This window comes from Salvelinus sp. IW2-2015, linkage group LG4q.1:29, assembly GCF_002910315.2.
Source record: "Salvelinus sp. IW2-2015 linkage group LG4q.1:29, ASM291031v2, whole genome shotgun sequence".
Lineage (NCBI taxonomy): Eukaryota > Metazoa > Chordata > Actinopteri > Salmoniformes > Salmonidae > Salvelinus > Salvelinus sp. IW2-2015.
In genome coordinates, this window is record NC_036842.1 from 28788832 (window position 1) to 28809705 (window position 20874).

Here is a 20874-nt window from a genome sequence, read left to right on the forward strand (position 1 = left end):
GAGACCAGTATCTAGAACCCAACCGACAGACAGAGAGCAGTATCTAGAACAACCCCACTGACAGAGGAGCAATATCAGAACAACCCCACTGACAGAGACCAGTATCTAGAACAACCCACTGACAGAGGACCAGTATCTAGAACAACCCCACTGACAGAGGACCAGTATCTAGAACAACCCCACTGACAGAGGACCAGTATCTAGGAACAACCCCACTGACAGAGAACCCAGTATCTAGAACAACCCCACTGACAGAGGAGCAGTATCCAATAACAACCCCACTGACAGAGGACCAGTATCTAGAACAACCCGACTGACTAGACCAGTATCAATAACAACCCCACTCACAGAGACCAGTATCTAGAATAACCCACTGACAGAGGACCAGTATCCAGTAACAACCCCACTGACAGAGGACCAGTATCTAGGAACAACCCCACTGACAGAGGACCAGTATCCAGTAACAACCCCACTGACAGAGACCAGTATCTAGAAACAACCCCACTGACAGAGGACAGTATCTAGAACAACCCCACTGACAGAGGACCAGTATCTAGAACAACCCCACAGATAGAGAGCAGTACTAGAACTACCCCACTGACAGAGGACCAGTATCAGTAAACACACCACTGACAGAGGACCAGTATCTAGAACAACCGACTGACAGAGGAGCAGTATCTAGAACAACCCCACTGACAGAGGAGCAGTATCTAGAACAACCCCACTGACAGAGAGCAGAAAACAACCCCACTGACAGAGGAGCAGTATCTAGAACAACCCCACTGACAGAGGAGCAGTATCCAGTAACAACCCCACTGACAGAGGAGCAGTATCTAGAACAACCCCACTGACAGAGGAGCAGTATCCAGTAACAACCCCACTGACAGAGGAGCAGTATCTNAACAACCCCACTGACAGAGGAGCAGTATCTAGAACAACCCCACTGACAGAGGAGCAGTATCCAGTAACAACCCCACTGACAGAGGAGCAGTATCTAGGAACAACAAGTGTCTGAACTGGCTAGCCCAGACAGACATGTAGAGAACAGTCAGCTACCAACACAGAGAGAGAAAGACTGGTCTTTCAGATAGCAGAGTGCACTGAGTGAGATGTAGACAGAAAGAGACTGGTATACAGGCACACTGTCCTTAGTAGTGTGGACTAGCTAGGTGTCTCATCATGTGTGGACTAGCTCGGGCTGTTACAGTGTGGACTTGCTAGGACTCTTACAGAGTGTGGACCTGTTAGGGGTCTTACAGAGTGTGGACTTGCGTAGCTGATAGTTGTCGTAGAGCTCCTGTAGGTGGCGGTAGCGTGAGGTGAGCTGGTTCTTCTGAAGGTCCAGACTGGGCTGCAGTTGGAGGTTCTGTTCTGCCAGACTGTTGTTACTGACCAGGGTCAGCTCTTTCACCTGCTGCACCTCACACATCTAACACAGAGACAAACACACAGCATACACAGGAAGAGGGAAGGTGAGTTAGTACTTGAGACAATACACGCAGACAGAGACTGACTGACCCCCAGACTGTGATGTGTAGAGTGGGGCTATAGGCCAGGGACAAACCAGCTCAAAACCTAACCTCTGGAGATTAAATATGAGTATATTTTGATGGAGGACAGTGATTACACCATACATTTATAATCCCCTTCACCAAGCCTACAAACAGATGTGAAATACCTGTAATAGGACCCATAGGCTATTATATCTACAGGACGCCACAGCAGAAAGCAGAGCTCTTATCACTCTGAGGGCAGGGAAACCAATATGTTTTTTTGGGACCAATACCCGAATCTTGGGGGAGCAAAACTTACCGATTTATCTGCCGATATACTGTTTTACAGCAGGGAAATGAAAGTGACATTTTTAAACACTGAATTGTCCAAAAATACCACCCAAAGGAGCAATTGTCCAACAAATATGCTTCAAATGTTGATTACTTACATTGTGCCAAATAATGACATGAAAATGTCCCCAAGTGTTCAGATCAGCATGAGATTCCCTTTTTTCATCCTATTGAATATCGGTTATCGACAGAATTATTGTCCGATACTGATACAGAGGTAAAAGGCCAATGTCGGCGAGCCAATATATAATTTGGGTTCTAGCTAAAACAGCACTCAATCAAGATATCAGTACTAATGAACTAGGCTATAATGAATCATAAATAACATGGTTGGGATGAGATGCTGCCATGCTGGCACCAGCCCAGGGAAGACAGGCACTAGACAGCTCTCCAGCCGCAACCAGATTTGTATCTCTGCTCACAGGCTGTTCCTGTAAAGCTATTTCCACATTGGTGGGTAAGGACTAACAGTTCCACCAACATCACAGGCGCCATGGTGGGGAGTCTTGCATAAGCCACATACATGAATATACAAATACAGAAGGTGAAGAAGCCAGAAGCAAGTTGAGCTTTCCTAATACCTAAACTAGACAAGGCTAGCTAGAGATGGAGAGAGATGAGGCACAAAATACCAGTGCCAGAATGAATGCTGTACACATGTCTGAAAACAACACCAACTGTCAATAGGCTGTGAGGTGCTTCTTGGTTCAGCATCGGCCTTCGTAATAATCTGCGGTGCTGTGTGCTCAATGCATCAGAATGTTGACTAAAGAGGTGTGCTGCACTGGAATATGGACTCCTCCACCTATGTTAGTCAATAGGAAAACCTCTCCAACTTTTAACACCTTCCACATAGCTGATGACTGGCTGTCTTGTGCGGATCCTGTTCACAGAACAGGAAACAAAACAGATCATTTCAAATCTGTTCCCTGTTCCTAACCCCGGGTGTCAAATTACTTATGCAATAATGGGAATCAGATGGAATTTGTGGCCTAATGCCAAACAATGACACTGCCATTTGTGGCATATGTACACAAACAGGGTTATTTTCGAAACTGATTCGACAATAAAAATGTGGAAACAGCATGAGCATCCACTAAACAGGTGCCAAATGTTGAGTACAGTACAAGGAGCAAGCTTCTCAGCTGTGGCAACGAGGCGGATGTTGATGAGCTAGCTCAATGCAAAACATGTTTGCATCTAATAGGAAGTTGTGAATGAAGGACTGCCTAACAACAGTCATAAGTGCACAGCTACCTAGATATGTTGATGCTAGCTATCGTTACTAGGGATAGCCAGCTAACGTTAGCAAAACACAAAGGGAACTTACCTCGTTCATTTCTTTGACAATAGAATTTAACTTTTCACCGTCTTCAAGCAACTCATTTAACTGCGTCATGGTGAAAGAGCTGAATTTATCCATGAATTCTGCCATTTCTCCTATGATGGTTGTCGTCTATCGATCAGTCTGGCTACAGTTCTTTCGGCTCAAAACGGATAAGTGTTTGGATCACAAACCGGAAATATGGATGATTTCTAGCAAATCAGAAGGGAGTGTAATGTAATAGGACTATGACGTCATTAAATGTTTTTTTCCACGACGTAGCCTTGTTAACCAGTTAAATGTAATCGAAATAGTAATCTACGTAATCCTCCAAAGTAATTATTTATCATGAGAGGGCCATGAACAATAACTAGTAATGCTGCATACTCCAAGAAAGGTTAAAGTCACCTTTCTGGTAAAAATAGTTATAAATTGATGAGGTGTAGTCACATTTAAGGACACATGCTCAAGAACACAGTACAAATATGAAATTCAGAAATATTTTATATGATGTATTTATTATTCAACAAAACTGTATGAATGCTTGAAATGACTTATATGCTTTCTAAATATAGAATAATCAAAATTTGAAACGACTAACTATAAGATTGAACCTTTCTTATAACTGTAAAATACATATTTGTATGTTTAATGTTATAGAAAATGTGCATATTTTCTAAAGGTCTCTCTTGATCAAAAAGTCTGCCCCCATCCCTATGAATGTTTCACAGAGCTCAAGTTTTAATGTCACATGCACAAGTACAATGAAATGCCTTTCTTGCAAACTCAAAACTCAACAATGAAATAATCATAATGAAATATACATAAAAGTAATTAAGCATACTATATCCAGGAAATATTTAGAAAGTCAGTTCCAATACCATATTTACATGTGCAGGGATACTGGACTGATGGAGGTAGATATGTATAGGGGTAAGGGAACTAGGCAACAGGATATAAGATAGTCAGAGTAGCAGCAGCTTGCATATGAGTGGGTGTGCAGGTGTGTAGAGTCGGTATAAATGTATGTGCATATTATGTGTGAGTGAGCAAATGATGGAGTGAGTAGGGCCCTGTGAGTGTGTATAGAGACAGTGCAAGTACTGAAATAAAAGGTCCATAAAGATACAAGATACAACTTGGTCCGTGTAGCTATTTTGTTTGCTATATATCAGTTGTATTGCTTGGGGATAGAAGCTGTTCAAGAGCCTGTTGGTGTCAGACTTCTCTTGTCATGCGGCAGCAGAGAAAATAGTCTATGGCTTGAGTGGTTGGGGTGATTGACGATTTTCCAGGCCTTCTTTTTACACTGTCTGATATAGAGGTCTTGGATGGCAGGGAGCTCTGCCCCAGTGATGTACTGGGCTGTCCACACAACCATCTGTAGTGCCATGCTATCGAGGGCGGTGCTATTGGCAAACCAAGCAGTGATGCAGCCAATCAATATGCTCTCAATGGTAGAACCTTTTCAGGATTTAAGGGCCCATGCCAAAGCACTGTCGCGCCTTCTTCATGACTGAGCATGTGTGTTTGGACCATTTTAAGTCTTTAGTTATTTGGACACAGAGGAACTTGAAGTTGTCTATCTGCTCCACTGCCGCCCCGTCAATGTGGATGGGGGCGTGCTCGCCCTCCCCAATTCCTGTAGTCCACGATCACCTCCTTGGTCTTGCTGACATTGAGGGAGAGGTTGTTGCTCCGGCACCTCACTGCCAGGTCACTGATCGCCTCCCTGTAGGCTGACTCATCATCGCCGGTGATCAGGCCTACCCCCGTCTTGTTGTCAGCGAACTTGATAATGCTGTTGGAGTCGTTTGTGGCCACACAGTCGTGGGTGAACAGGAAGTACAGGAGGGGACTAAGCACACACCCCTATGGGGCCCCAGTGTTAAGGGACAGCCTGGTGGAGGTGATGTTGCCTACCCTCACCACCTGTGGTCGGCCTATCAGGAAGCCCAGGAATCAACTTTTTAAAGAATTTGTATGATCTTTTCTTGTATGCCAGTTAAAAGGTTGTTTTTTATTCCTGAAAAACATGAAGTTAGGTTGTTTACATGTTAAAGGATAAATGCTCCAGGATAAAAGATTTCACACAAACTTTAGACTACAAGGTTTTTTAATACTATTTTATTAACATGCCTTTGTAAATCTTTACAATCCAATGTAAGTACACTCTGATATTAGTATCTCACTTTATCCAACAGTCATTTATACACATATATTCATAAAGGTGAATGCACTGAAAACAAAATACCTAATAAATGCAATAAACAATACATCAGTCATCAGTTAAACCATTATTATCACAACGCTCACATTTCTATATTTCTATATTTTTTCTTCTTTTTTTATAATTGTACAGATACATTTGCAATCAAGTAATTAATATATTTTTTGTTGTTTATTTTTTGTTGATGTACTAAATCGGTGTAATGGGCAAGGGTACTGAATATATAAAAGTTATAATTTGTCTGTCTTCTTATAATAACTGACAGGTACCTCGGGTTAAAAGGCAAATCTTATTAATATATAAACTGGAGAGAAACTGTAGTCTTGTATAGTTTTGAGGATTGCGTAACTGGTTATACTGTATGTGTCTGTGTGTCTATGTGCTGTCAACCTACAGCAAGGTTTCGCTGCCTACATCATAGGGATGAGAGTGTGAGTTTTTGTATTGGTACTGGTCGCGTTGAGTCTTAGAGGTCAGGTAGCGGCCATTCAGAGGACAGGGGTTAATGCTGGGGTAAAGGTCGTGACCCAGTGGGTCGAGGTCAGACTCCTTGTATTCAGACTCCACCTGGATGTCAAACTGGGAAACAGGAGGGCGTGATGATGATCCGGGGGTAAGGCTCACCTGGGAGTGGGCAGGTGAGGGGGGGCAGATCTTCAGGTGCAGAGTAATTCTGAGGGAGGAACAGTCAGGTGGAACAGCCCAGGTTACACACACACATGCACTGTCACGAGCACAGGCAATCAGTCTCGTGAGCACAAACAAACATAGTTTCACACTTCTCAACCATACTCCCTGAACAGCAATGCAGACAAGAATGTGTTAACTGACAAGAGCAAGAGCACACATTACTACAAAGGGGAAAACAGACACGTGCGTGCATACAGACACACACACAGAGCGGGAGAAGAAGGTTATGGGGTAGTTAGAAAGATTTGGAGAAGGATGTGAGTTTGAACGGTGACAAAAAGTAAACGGATTGGGTTGGGGGGTGAGGTGAAGGGTGAGGTGAAATGGGGTGAGGTGAGGTGAAGGCGGGTGAGGTGAGGTGAAGGGGGGTGAGGTGAGCTGAAACGAGGTGAGGTGAAGGGGGGTGAGGTGAGCTGAAACGAGGTGAGGTGAAGGGGGTAAGGTGAGGTGAAGGGGGGTGAGGTGAGGTGAAACAGGGTGAGATGAGGTGAGGTGAAGGGGGGTGAGGTGAGGTGAAGGAGGGTGAGGTGAGACAGACTAGACAGACTAGACCTACTGTACTGCAGCAGGTTCATGACCTATATGTACCGGTAATCAAATACCTATTTCCATATTTCTCAGACAAACATTGATTGTCCCAGACAAACACATGGGTCCAGAATGCACTTGTCTTGCGAGAGCAGTGGCTGACAAACCAGCTGGGACTGACAAGGGAGAGATGTCAGAATAACATTATATTATAATATTGTATTACTGCCTACCGAGTGGCACAGTGGTCTAAGGCACTGCATCGCAGTGCTTGAGGCGTCACTACAGACCCGGGTTTGATCCCAGGCTGTGTCACAACCAGCTGTGAACAGGAGTCCTATACAGCGGTGCACAATTGGCCCAGCATCGTCCGGGTTAGGGGAGGGTTTGGCCGGGGGGTTTTACTAGGCTCATCGCGCTCTAGCGACTCCTTGTGGCAGGCCGGGCTCCTGCAGGCTGACCTCGGTCGTCAGTTGAATGGTGTTTCCTCCGACACATTGGTGCAGTTGGCTTCCGGGTTAAACGGCGGGTGTTTAGAAGCGCGGTTTGGCGGGTCATGTTTCGGAGGACGCATGACTCGACCTTCGCCTCTACCAAGCCCTTTGGAGAGTTGCAGCGATGAGACAAGATCGTAATTGGATCGCAATTGGATATCACGAAATTGGGGAGAAAAAGGGGGTGAAATACAATTTTTTTTCAATAATAATAATATTGTATTACTATAACATTACAACTCTTCCTTCGCCAACTGTGGCTTCAGAGGCGTCTTTACATTAGTACAACAGAGGTTGCTGCCACAAACCACACAGCACACGGTGAATAAATAACACATGGAAGACATCATCAAAACAAACAAACACACAAAAACTACTTCTGCATTGCTTTCAGGTGCATGGGCTGTGGTATTTGAACAACTGTCAGTCTGCCCTCACAAACACATCTACAGCAGGGCCAAAGTATAGCAGAGAAAAACATTACACATACAACATCCAGTGGCTTTGAGTAGGTGCTGGAGCTCAGAGAATATGTTGAACGAAAAGAAGACTCAGTCCACACACTGCGATTTATGCTCCAACAGCTTCGGACAGTAGACTTAAGGTTCAGAATGGCATGTGATCGATGTGTCTGGGTATGTCTACCAGACACTACAGTGATTTGTACAATGTTTAAGAGTAGAGGTGTTGCATAACACACTTATAATACAATAACTACTATCCAACTGAATCTAATAGACATATGTTTACATGTTAAATATCACGTCATATCTACAGTTTATGGAATATTTGTATATACTTATATGAAATTCAATGTGTATAAAGTGTTTAGGTGACAACAGTGCTAAAGAATGCTAATAGTGAATGGAACTTTGCTAAATGGTTCCTAGCATGTGTCAGTAATTGTACAGAAGGGAAAGGGAAAGAGGGATACCTAGTCAATTGTACAACTGAAATCCTTCAAGTGAAATGTGTCAGCATAGTATGTGTGTGTGTGTGTGTGGTGTGTGTGTGGTGTGTGTGTGTGTGTGTGTGTGTGTGTGTGTGTGTGTGGTGCTGCGTGCGTGCGTGCGTCGCGTGCGTGCGTGCGTGCGTGCGTGCGTGCGTGCGTGCGTGCGTGCGTGCCGTGCGTGCGTGCGTGCGTGCGTGCGTGCGTCAGTAGTCGTGTTGTGGTCCTGCTGGCAGTGTATTCCTCCGTCGGTGTGTGTGATTGCAGGTTGTATCAGGTCACTGTAGGGGACGTGCAGTTTGAGCACACAGTACCTGCGGTCCAGCTCACTGTCATCAGGATTCACACTAGAGTAAACGTTCTTCTCCTGTACACACACACACACACACACACACACACACACACACACACACACACACACACACACACACACACACACACACACACACACACACACACACACACGTACATAAGCAAACACACGTACATATGCATACATACACACACATACACGCACGCACACGCGCACACACACACAGAGATAGGAAGGGTTGAATGGCAGAGTGAAGAATCAGGTGAGGTAGGAGAGAAGGAAGACAAAAAAAGAATAAAACCTTCAGTGTCTCACAACATCATAACATACATCTAGCTGCTCCATCTGTCGCACAACAATGACATTACAGTAATACAAACAACAGTTCTCACTCCTTTGGTCAATCTCAAAAGAGAGGTTTACTCACAGTGAGAGACGGGGGGCTGGGTGGGTGGGGTTACAGAGGGATCAGGGTCTTTAGGCAGGTCTATGGTGTCCATGAGTATCTTCACTGGAGGAGGGAGGGGAGTCTTGGGCTGAGTGACAGAGGGGGGAACCGGGGGGAACCAATCAGCATGCAGGAGGAACCATCAGGGGAGTGGCTCAACAGAGGCGTGAGGGATGATGCTCCAAATATACGCGGACATGAACGCACACGCTCACACAATCTGTATGCTTAAATCGAAGCAAAACATCACAATCATAAAATCAAATCAAAGTTAATTCATTATATACACAGGATACAGCGTAAACAGTCAACGGTGCAATTAAATGCTTACATACTACACAGAGAGGATTTAACCATGCAGGTGAAAGTTGGAAGGAGAAAGACATCAAGACAGACAGACAGACAGACGTCGAGACAGACAGACGTCCAGACAGACAGACTATGAGACAGACTATGAGACAGACAGTAGTAAGTGTTATACAGTGCCTTTTCAGCAACACTGTGGGACAGAGAAAGGAGAAACGTATTAGTCAGAGATAACACACAACACAACAGATAGAGCCAGTCCTACACACCACAACACACTCCCACTGTCAGCCTGATACTGTGTGTGTGTGTTTCTGCTAGTCCTCATCTCTTACCTCCTCGTCGCTCTCTGTCTCTGCTGCTGCTTTGGTCTTTTTGTTGTCTTTCTTTTTCTTCCCCCCTTTCTCCTTCTTCTTGTCTTTCTCCGGCAGGATGTCGTCCAGCCAGGCCAGGTCGTGTTGAGAGAACATCAGGTCCATCATCTTACGCACCACCATCAGACCCAGGATCTACACACAGAGGTTATCCCCATCAATCGATGCAACACACACACACACACACACACACACACACACACACACACACACACACACACACACACACACACACAGCTGCTCACATGACAGGGAAGATGATGGCAGCGACAGTAGACTTGAGGATCCAGAGGACAGCCAGGCAGATGATCTGGACCAGGGTGAACAGGTGAACCCTCCTCAGAGGAACATGACGCAGGAAGGAGAAGTCTGGCTGGTGCTTGGCTGGCATCAGGTACAGCTTTATACGTTCCAGAACTAGGAAGGAGAGGAGGAGGGTGAGTAAACACATATACACACACACACACACACACACACACACACACACACCCACACACACACACACCACACACACACAAACACCCACACACACACGTGAAATGCTACTGTATTCCAGCAAGTGAGGCCACTCCCATGTAAAGGAAGACACCGTAGAGAACAGGCATGGGGATGTACTGGGGGAACACAATATACCGGTTAACACAATCCTCCACAACACCACCCACTGCATGTGACGGGGATGCCCATTCTCTCACTGACTCACCTGCAGGACAGGAGCCAGGAAGATGGAGGCTCCATTTAGGACAAACACCAGAATACCCGTCAACCTCTGTTCCCTGTACCACACAGACACACACACACATTTAGATTTGACATTTTAGTCATTTAGCAGATGCTTTTATCCAGAGCGACTTACAGTTAGTGCATTCATCTTAAGATACACTATATATACGAAGTATGTGGACACCCCTTCAAATTAGTGGATTCAGCTATTTCAGCCACACCTGTTGCTGACAGGTATATACAATCGAGCATACAGCCATGCAATCTCCATAGACAAACATTGGCAGTAGGATGGCCCATCTTGAAGAGCTCAGTGACTTTGTACGTGGCACCGTCATAGGATGCCACTATTCCAGCAAGTCAGTTCGTCAAATCTCTTCCCTGCTAGAGCTGCCCCGGTCAACTGTAAGTGCTGTTATTTTGAAGTGGAAATGCCTAGGAGCAACAACGGCTCAACTGCGAAGTGGTAGGCCACACAAGGTCACAGAACGGGAACACCGAGTGCTGAAGCGTGTAGTGCGTAAAAATCATCTGTCCTTGGTTGAAACACTCACTACCGAGTTCCAAACTGCCTCTGGAAGTGTCACGACTTCCACCGAAGGTGGCTCCTCTCCCTGTTCGGGCGGTGCTCTGCGGTCGTCGTCGCCGGCCTACTAGCTGCCACCGATCCATTTTTCCTTTTCGTTTGTGTCTGTCTGTATTGTTTACACCTGTGTCCTATTAGTTGATTTCGGTGGGTATATTTACCTCCGCTGCCTGTTAGTCTTTGTGCGGGATTGTTTTCTGTGGTTACGTTTGTAGGGATGCGTGTCTGCACCATTGGGTTTATTTTCTTACGGCTGTTATGCCATTTGGTATTTGAGTTTAGGAGTAGAGGTTTCTCCTCCATGTGTAGCGCTTTCTTCCCTGTGTGTGTGGCAACCTCGTTTGGGCGTGTTTTCAGTTCCATGTTGTAATTGAGTTGGGACTGCTTAATAAACATTTTTTGCCACTGGGATTTCCTTGCTGTCCTGCTCCTGATTCCTGCACCTGCCTCCGTTAGGAGGCACGTAACAGGAAGCAACATCAGAAAAATAACTGTTCATCAGAAGCTTCATGAAATGGGTTTCCATGGCCGAGTAGCCGCACACAAGCCAAAGATCACCATGCGCAATACCAAGCGTTGGCTGGAGTGGTGTAAAGCTCGCCACCATTAGACTCTGGATTAGTGGAAACTATGTGTCACTATGCATTGGGGGAGGTGGCGTTCTCCTGGCATTTGCCAATCCCAGATTTGTCCGTCAGACTGCCAGATGGTGAAGCGTGATTCATCACTCCAGAGAACGCGCTCCACTACTCCAGAGTCCAATGTTGGCAGGCTTTACACCACTCCAGGCGACACTTGGCATTGTGAAAGGATGATAGGTCCTACGGAAGTTTAGTTTTCCTCCGTTTTTGCTCCGCTTTCCGCAGCCCTCTTCTGTAAGCTCAGAGCATGATGGGAGGGCCAAGCCGGCCGGGAGGAAAGGGCACATCCCAACACTAAGACATATTTTACAAATTAAGCATTTGTGTTTAGTGAGTCCGCCAGATCAGATGCAGTAGGGATGTAAAAGTTGTAAAAAAATATAAATAGTAAAGTAAAGTACAGATACCCCCAAAAACGACTTAACTAGTACTTTAAAGTATTTTTACTTAAGTACTTTACACCACTGCAGACCAGCAATATTCTGATTAATTGGGAGTCTACCTCATCTGCATCTGCGTAGAGTCTGAGTGGCTAGGGTTGGAGGAGAGGGAGACAGAAAAGGAAACAAAGTAGTGATCAGAGACCTGAAGGGGGGTGGCAGTGAGATTAGTAGGCAAACAGCCTGACTTGTGAGTGGGAAAGGACTGGGAAAGGGTGAGGTAAAAAGAGGAGAGGAACGGGAAAGAAAGAGTTGGAAGGTTGAAGTCGCCAAGTACAAAGCGCGGTGAGCCATCGTCAGGAAATTAGCTTATCAAGGTGTCAGGCTCATTGAGGAACTCTCTAAGGGCACCTGGTGAGCGATACATGACAACAATGTTAAGCTCCCACACACTCACTCACTCACACCCCTAACCCCTCCCCCAACCTCTCCTTACCTGACTCCCAGGAACTGGGGCTGCTCTCCTGGGGCGCTGGACTCACTCTCCATCTTCAGAGAGTCGATGTGGGCGATGGAGATGACAGTGGCAGCCACGTACCAGGGCAGGCCCAGGAAGGAACACACTGCCATCAGAATACCCACCCAGAACAGGTCCAGATGGTACCCACAACCTTTCTGTTGGAGGGGGAGAGAAAAGGTGGGGGGAGGTAACGTTCAAGAGTTTTTATCTGCAGTTTGTCTGTTTTGCTGTTGTGTTTATGGGTATAGAATGGTTGTTGAATGGTTGTGTTTAGATTGACATTATGTTAATATTTTTTTTAGAAGACTCATAACGATGGAGTTGGGGAGCGACAGGCCTAAGTAAGTAAGTATGTTTCTGTGTTCTGTTGTGTTATAATTGCGGTCATACTGTACCTTGAGTTTGTTCTCTTTGCGGTTGACGATGACAGCGCTGATCTGTTGGTCCATGAAGATGAGGATGGTGACCAGGAGAGCAGGGACGGCGCTGGCCACATATACCCACCACGGGCACTTACCAAACGGCATCACCAKCCAGCCACGGTCTGGACGCGTCGGCTATAACACACACACACCTTTATTCACCCTGCAAGCTCATCACTAAAGTCAGGACCCTGGGACTGAACGACGCCTATGCAACTGTGTCCTGGACTTCCTAATGGGCCACTCCCAACACATCCACCACACTGACCATCAACATGGTGGTCCCTCAGGGGTGTGTGCTTAGTCTGCTCCTGTACTCCCTGTTCACCCTCGACTATGTGGCTGCGCATGACTTCAGCACCGTTTGTTGACACGGCGGTGGTAGAACTGATCACCGACAACGATGAGGCAGCCTATAGGGACAACAACCTCTCCCTCAATGTCAGCATGACAAAGGAGCTGATCGTGGACTACAGGAAACGGAGGGCCGAGCATGCCCCCATCCAGATCGATGGGGCTGTAGTAGAGTGGGCCGAGAGCTTCAAGATCCTCGGTGTCCACATCACTAAAGAATTAAAATGGGCCACACACACCCACACAGTTGTAAAGAGGCCATGGCAGCGCCTCTTCCCTCTCAGGAGGCTGAAAATATTTGTCATGGGCCCCAAGATCCTCATAAAGTTGTACAGCTGCATCACTGGGGCTGAGCTCCCTGCCATCTTATTTTGACTTATTATTGTTATTAGCTATTCACTATGTATTCCTCGTGCCACTATTTATATTTAAAAATATATATCTTTATCTTTAATTGTTGGAAAAGGACCCATAAGTAAGCATTTTACTGTCAGTCTACACCTGTTGTTTATGACGCACGTGCCAATTAAAATTGAATTTCTTTAACTGAGCCCTGTGTGGTGCTAAACACATGCACATCAACCATGCAGTTTACATAGTCAAATAAAAACTACATGCATCCCTAAATCTGACAAAAAGACACATGCAACTCACACACATACACCTACAAACAGAGATTGAATTACAGAATGCATGCATCTGTGAATCACACACACACACATATTGGGTTAATGGTTAGAAATACCTTAAACTCTGTGGGTACGATTAGTTTGGGTGTGTCCAGCCCTACAAGCATATCCAGACCCACAAACGTCATGATTGACATGAAGATGGAGAAATCACTGATCAGCTTCCTCAGCTAGGCCCGCCCACACACACAGACAGACAAGAAACAAAAAGGGAAACAGACAGACGAACAGAGGGGTGGTAGAGATGGAGAGACAAAGGTACAAAACAAATACACAACCAGGAGAGAGAGATGAAATAAAACGGAGAAGAAAGTGTCAGTATGTTAATGTCTCAATATCACTCAAGTGATGTTTTATTCCTAATCATTTCAGGAAGAAGGAAGAGATAAAGAGGGAGAAAAATAGGAAAAACGAGAGAGGGAGAGATGGAGCGAGGGATGAGGGGACGAGAGGACCTTGATTTCAGTGGGCACGTGCAGTTTGGGCGTCTCCAGCCCTAACAGGTAGTCTATCCCACAGAATACCAGGATTGAGATGATGATCGAGAAATCACCAATCAGGGAGCGGCACTGGAGCACAGACAGGAAGAGGAGGGGCATGGACAGGAAGGACAGGGGGGGAGGTGGGCGGGGCGTAAGGGAGAGGGGGGAGTTGGCAGCCAAGAAAAGGGAAGAAGTTAAGTTTAAACTTCCAACCTATTACTCAAAAAACATAAAGGTCCCCCTGTGTCTTCTGTCCCCGTGTCCTCTGTCCCCTGTGTCCCTGTTTCCCCAAGTCCCATGTCTCCTATGTACCCCTGTGTCCCCTGTGTCCTCTGTCCCCCTATGTCCTCTGTCCCGTATGCCTCCTGTGTCCTCTGTCCCCCTATGTCCTCTGTCCCCCATGTCCCCCTATGTCCTCTGTCCCATATGCCCCCTGTGTCCTCTGTCCCCATGTGTCCTCTGTCCCCTATGTTCCCTGTGTCCCACCATGTCCCCTGTGTCCTCTGTCCCCTATGTCCCCCATGTCCTCTGTCCCCTGCATCCCATGTCTCATGTTCTATGTCCCTCTGTGTCTCACCTTGGTGGGGAAGTAGCGGCTGGTCTTGAACTTCTTGAGTGAGACGGTCATGGAGTAGGTCCCGAAGAACAGGATGAAGGACATGAGGGCCAGGTCAGGGACGTACTTACAGGTGTTTCCCAACAGGGCGCCGCCATACTTCACACACTCCTTCTTACTCAGCTGACTCCAGTCCAGACCTGTTATGTTATACTACAGAGACGGGGGGGGGGGGGGGGGGGTGGAGAGAATAGAGAGTAGAGAGACAGAGTAGATAACAGGAGGAGAAGAGAGAATACAGAGTAGTGCGGACATGGAAATGGACAGACAGCACAGGGCTGCTAGTGTGTAGAGACCTGCCACTAAGTCCTGTGACTATGGTAAGTCCTACTATTGTTAAGTCTATTTGGTCACGCATGCAGACTGTCCCCGTAGATTGTTAGTTCCCAAGCCACTTACCAATCAGTCATTGTATATCGTCCGCTAGTGGAACTGAACCATTCAAACCCATTGCAGCGGCTGTGAGAGAAAGAGAGACAGGGATAGGAGAGACGTCAGGTGGCCCCAGCTAGATTACATGATGCAGTTTCATGGTAACATGACAGGTTGTAGCATGCTGTAGCTGTAGAGGTTACTCACTCAGATAGCAGCCAGCGAGAGATAGTAGAGCGGCAGAAACAGAGAGAGGAGACAGGCAGAGAGAGAGAAGACAGAGAGAGACATAGAGAGACATAGAGAGAGACACAGAGGCAGAAACAGAGAGACAGAGAGAGAGAGAGAGACAGAGAGAGAGACAGAGGCAGAAACAGAGGGAGGAGGGAGACAGAGAGAGATACAGAGAGAGAGAGAGACAGAGAGGCAAGAAACAGACAGCACACACATCAGTTACAAGAGAACACAGACAGTAGTTATACACTTCCCAAATATAAGTTGCTGTCAAAGATGTGCACTCCTAAGCCGTTTGCAGATGCAATAGTACACTTAATTGTTGAGTCTCGAGCTTCCGAAACGACGAATTGAGGTCGGGAGATGATTCAGTAGAAGGAGGAGTGAGGCATAGAAGAGTAACTATTTAGCGCCATGCGAGTGCTCTGATTGTAGGAGGGAGACACGGAGGGTTACGCTTAGAGAGGGAGGCGCGAAAGGAGGACAGGAAAGCACGGGAAGTGCAGGAGAAGGATTGCGGGAGAGGAGGAGGAGCTGGAACGCACGATCGGAGACTCTGCGCGAGTGAAGCCTAGGAGCTCAGAGGCGGGCAGGTAGCGGGGAGAGAAGAGGTCGTCGGTGTAGACATTAGTCGGAAGGCAGAATATGACGGCAAGATTGGATGAGTAAAGGGCCTGTATTAGTTAGTGGGGGAAGGGATCGTGATTCTATTTGTTAGGTGTGGCACTTGCAGCGCGGGGTAGTCCATTGCCGGTCCTGATCAGAGGAAGTACTCTTCAGCGTATTCGTACTTACGTTAAGCGTCTTCGTATGGGAGGGACGGGCAGCAAAGAGTACTATCACATTGCCGGGCTACGAGGGGACGGAGAAGGACGGGAAGTGAGGACGCAGTGACGAACGGAAGGAGCGAGGCGAGTTGAGAGTTGTAGCAGTTAAGGGAGGAGAGAGTAGTTCGAGTTGGTGCTTAGACAGGAAGACGCACGTTACGAAAGCATGGGTGATGATCATTAGCTGAGTGCGGAGACGCGTGGAGGCGCGTCGCAGAGGATGAGTGCAGTGACTGAGGAATATGGAGATGACGTTGAGGGTACGATTTAGACCTCGAAGACAGCATGTAGAAGTAGGAGCGGGAAAGTAGGAGGGATCGATGCGGAGGACAGGAGACAGATGAGGGAAGAGAGGAGAACATGCTGTGAGAGACCAGCACTAGATAAGTCTTGGGAGAAAGTTGTAAAACTTGGTTAGGTCAGGGGTGCAGAGCTCAAATTGAAGGGTGATGAGTTGAGGTTGAGGAGCAGGGATCTGGAGTGAGAAATTGGAGGTTAGGGGCGATTCTGAGAGGCAGATAGACGTGCCATCCTCCACTTCTGTCTGGGCGTGTCTTGCGTCTATGCTCTTATGCCACTTTTCATTGAGGTTAATCTGTTAGTCGCGGCGAGCCACGGTGATTCAGGGTAGTACTTGAAGGATCCCACCTGAGTTAACTACGTAATTAGACAGTAGACACTGAGCGTGTGTGTGTGTGTGGTGTGGTGTTGTGTGTGTGTGTGTGTGTGTGTGTGTGTTGTGTGTGTGTGTGTGTTGTGTGTGTTGGTGTGTGTGTGTGTGTGTGTGTGTGTGTGTGTGTGTGTTGGTCCCCACCAATTTCTTAATGGCATCAGAGATGAAGCTAGAAGAGATGAGCTGGAGAAGCCCTCCTCAGTGAAGCGCGTGATTATTTGATGATGTAACTGGCGTCCGTGGCGACCAGGATCAGACACTGCAGACAGGAGTGGAGACCAATCCACAGACGCAGCTCCATATAGTCTATAGTGTTAGACCTGGGACACAGATACACACACACCAGTCAGTATCAGAAGAAAGGAACTAAGTTAAGGAACCTTAAAGGTCCTCAATCATGTCACCATTGCCCTTGATTCTAAGCAATAGTGTGCTGCTATTTTTATTGACTTGGCCAAAGCTTTTGATACGGTAGACAATTCTATTCTTGTGGGCCAGCTAAGGAATATTGGTGTCTCTAAGGGGTCTTTGGGCTGGTTTGTTAACTTAACTACCTCTCTCAAAGAGTGCAGTGTATAAAGTCAGAAAGTCTGCTGTCTCAGTTACTGCATATCACCAAGGGAATACCCCAAGGCTTGATCCTAGGCCACACGCTTCTCAATTTACATCAACAACATAGCTCAGGCAGCAGGAAGCTCTCTGATCCATTTATATTCAGATGATACAGTCTTATACTCAGCTGGCCCCTCCCCAGATGTTGTGTTAAATGATCTACAACAAAGCTCTCTTAGTGTCCAAAAAGCATTCTCTGCCCTTAACCTTGTTCTGAACACCTCCAAAACAAAGGTCATGTGGTTTGGTAAGAAGAATGCCCCTCTCCCCACAGGTGTGATTACTACCTCTGAGAGTTTAGAGCTTGAGGTAGTCACCTCATACAAGTACTTGGGAGTATGGCTAGATGGTACACTGTCCTTTTCTCAGCACATATCAAAGCTGCAGGCTAAAGTTCAATCTAGACTTGGTTTCCTCCATCGTAATCGCTCCTCTTTCACCTCAGCTGCTAAACTCAGATGACCATCCTACCCATGCTAGATTACGGAGATATAATTTATAGACTGGCAGGTAAGGGTGCTCTCGAGCGGCTAGATGTTCTTTATCATTCGGCCATCAGTTTTGCCACCAATGCTCATTATAGGACACATCACTGCACTCTATACTCCTCTGTAAACTGGTCATCTCTGTATACCCGTTGCAAGACCCACTGGTTGATGCTTATTTATAAAACCCTCTTAGGCCTCCCTCCCCTCTATCTGAGATATCTACTGCAGCCCTCATCCTCCACATACAACACCCATTCTGCCAGTCACATTCTGTTAAAGGTTCCCAAAGCACACACATCCCTGGGTCGCTCCTTTTTTCAGTTCGCTGCAGCTAGCGACTGGAACGAGCTGCAACAAACACAAACTGGACAGTTTTATCGCTATCTCCTCATTCAAAGACTCAATCATGAAAACTCTTACTGACAGTTGTGGCTGCTTAGCATGATGTATTGCTGTCTCTACCTTCTTGCCCTTTGTGTTGTTGACTTTGCCCAATAATGTTTGTACCATGTTTTGTGCTGCTACCATGTTGTGTTGCTACCATGATGTTGTTATGTTGTGTTGCTACCATGCTGTGTTGTCATGTGTTGCTGCCTTGCTATGTTGTTGTCTTAGGTCTCTCTTTATATAGTGTTGTGTTGTCTCTGTTGTTGTGATGTGTGTTTTGTCCTATTGTATTTATTTTTTATTTTCAATCCCAGGCCCCCGTCCCCGGAGGAGAACTTTTGCCTTTGTAGGCCGTCATTGTAAATAAGAATTTGTTCTTAACTGACTTTCCTAGTTAATAAAGGTTAAATAAAATAAATAAATAAAGTGTATAAATAAGTATCAGACAGATACTGTGTGTGTGTGTGTGTGTGTGTGTGTGTGGTGTGTGTGTGTGTGTGTGTGTGTGTGTGTTGTGTGTGTGTGTGTGGTGTGTGTGTGTGCGTGCGCGCGCGCGCGTGCGGTGCGTGCTGCGTGCGTGCGTGCGTGCGTGCGTGGCGTGTCGTGCGTGCGTGCGTGCGTGCGCGCACGTATGGCTCACTTGCAGAACTCGTAGAGCAGTTTCTCGAAGATGAGGATGGGTCCAGTGGAACTGAGGATGATGAGAGGTTGACCTCCTAACAGACAAAACACTGTACCTGCTAACGCTGTACCTAGGAAACTCTCCATTACACCCTGGCACAGAGAGCGAGAGTGAGGGTTTTAGGGAGAAAGAGGGAAGGGGAGAAAGAGAGAGTTAGGAGTTGAGCCAGATGTTTGCGTAGAAGTGAAGACAGGTGTGTGTGTGTTTTGGTGTGTGTGTGTGTATGTGTCTGTTTGTGTACTTGGTAGTTGTCTGTGGCGTCCCCCAGCAGGCCTCCGAAGGTGATGGCGTTGGTGATGCAGCCCAGGTAGATGAACAGCACAGCAGAGATGGACTGGATGTGGAATCCCTGGGAGAAATCACTAAGGATCCACGGAACCTTCCTCTTAATGTCCAGCCACAGGCCTCCACAGAACCTGGGGAACGCACACAGAGGTGACTCCATTCACTCTCATTGACTCTGAAAGCAGCCTGAAAGCAGGCTGGAGTCAGGGTTGGAGTACATCGTGTACTCTGTACATCGTGGTGAAATTACTAAGATATCTATAGTATCTTCAGTACATTATTGTTTATCCCTTGAGGGATAGCATAATGAAGGATAAATAAGTTGTATGAAAGGTAGGGTCAGCAAAATGGCGTTGCCACAAGCAGCACCGCTGCTGTTGTTATAAAAGCACTGGTATAAGTGGACGCACGTGGCATTTTGGCAACTTAAAAAAGAAAAACTTTATATCGGAGTTGTGCTTGTTCACACGCGTATCTGCCCTCTCATTGGCTAGAATGGCCCCACCTGATCTCGTCTCCTCTTGTCTGCCTTCCATCTTTGTGTACATGTATTTCCATTGGTATAGCGGTCACTCGACCATCTTGTCAATATAACTGATAAACTTGCCCCGACTGACTTCCTAAATGTAATTTTGTTTTTGTCGGGGGCCCCCTAGCTGTCGGGGGCAGTACGCGCAGCACGTAGTCTGCATATAGGCAGAGGCGGCACTGATCTACGTCATATCGCTGACTCTACCTTTACATTGAACTGAGTCAAAATCCACAAAATCGGGTGTAATGCACCACAAAGCCCCTCTACCATCGCTCCCAGTTCTCCCAGTTCTCTCAGTTCTCTCAGTTCTCCCAGTTCTCCCGGTTCTCTCAGTTCTCCCATCGCTCCCAGTTCTCCCATCGCTCCCAATTCTCCCATCGCTCCCAGTTCTCCCAGTTCTCTCAGTTCTCCCAGTTCTCCCATCGCTCCCAGTTCTCCCAGTTATCTCAGTTCTACCAGTTCTCCCAGTTCTCCCAGTTCTCCCGGTTCTCTCATTCTCCCAGTGCCCCATCGCTCCCATCTCCAGTTATCTCAGTTCTACAGTTCTCCTCAGTTCTCCCAGTTTTCCCAGTTCTCTCAGTTCTCCCAGTTCTCCCATCACTCCCAGTTCTCCCAGTTCTCCCATCGTCCCAGTTCTCCCAGTTCTTCCCATCTCCCAGTGCTCCCACAGTTCTCGTCTCCGTTCTCCCAGTTCTCCCACAGTTCTCCCAGTTTCTCTCCCTCGCAGTTCTCCCAGTTCGTCCCAGTTCTCCCCCAGTTCTCTTCAGTTCTCCAGATCGCAATCGCTCCAGTTCTCTCACCAGGTCTCACCGTTGCTCCCAGCTCGCTCCAGTTCCTCAGTTCTCCAGCCCAGTTCTCCCAGTTCTCCA

At 46.9% G+C, this 20874-nt stretch overlaps 1 protein-coding gene and 1 pseudogene across 1 annotated transcript in view; both read right to left on the minus strand.

The window, feature by feature from the left end:
- Positions 1–3384, minus strand: part of LOC111961788 (vacuolar protein sorting-associated protein 37B-like) — a 13404-nt gene extending 10020 nt beyond the window's left edge. The window contains exons 1-2 of the mRNA XM_023984312.2: positions 3175–3384; positions 1258–1429 (exon numbers count right to left, since the gene is read on the minus strand). Of these exons, the coding sequence (XP_023840080.1) occupies positions 1258–1429; positions 3175–3279 (277 nt within the window). The 5' untranslated portion in view covers positions 3280–3384. The remainder of the gene's footprint in view (positions 1–1257; positions 1430–3174) is intronic.
- A 1882-nt stretch (positions 3385–5266) lies between these two features.
- LOC111960887 (electrogenic sodium bicarbonate cotransporter 4-like) overlaps positions 5267–20874 on the minus strand; it is a 57114-nt pseudogene continuing 41506 nt past the window's right edge.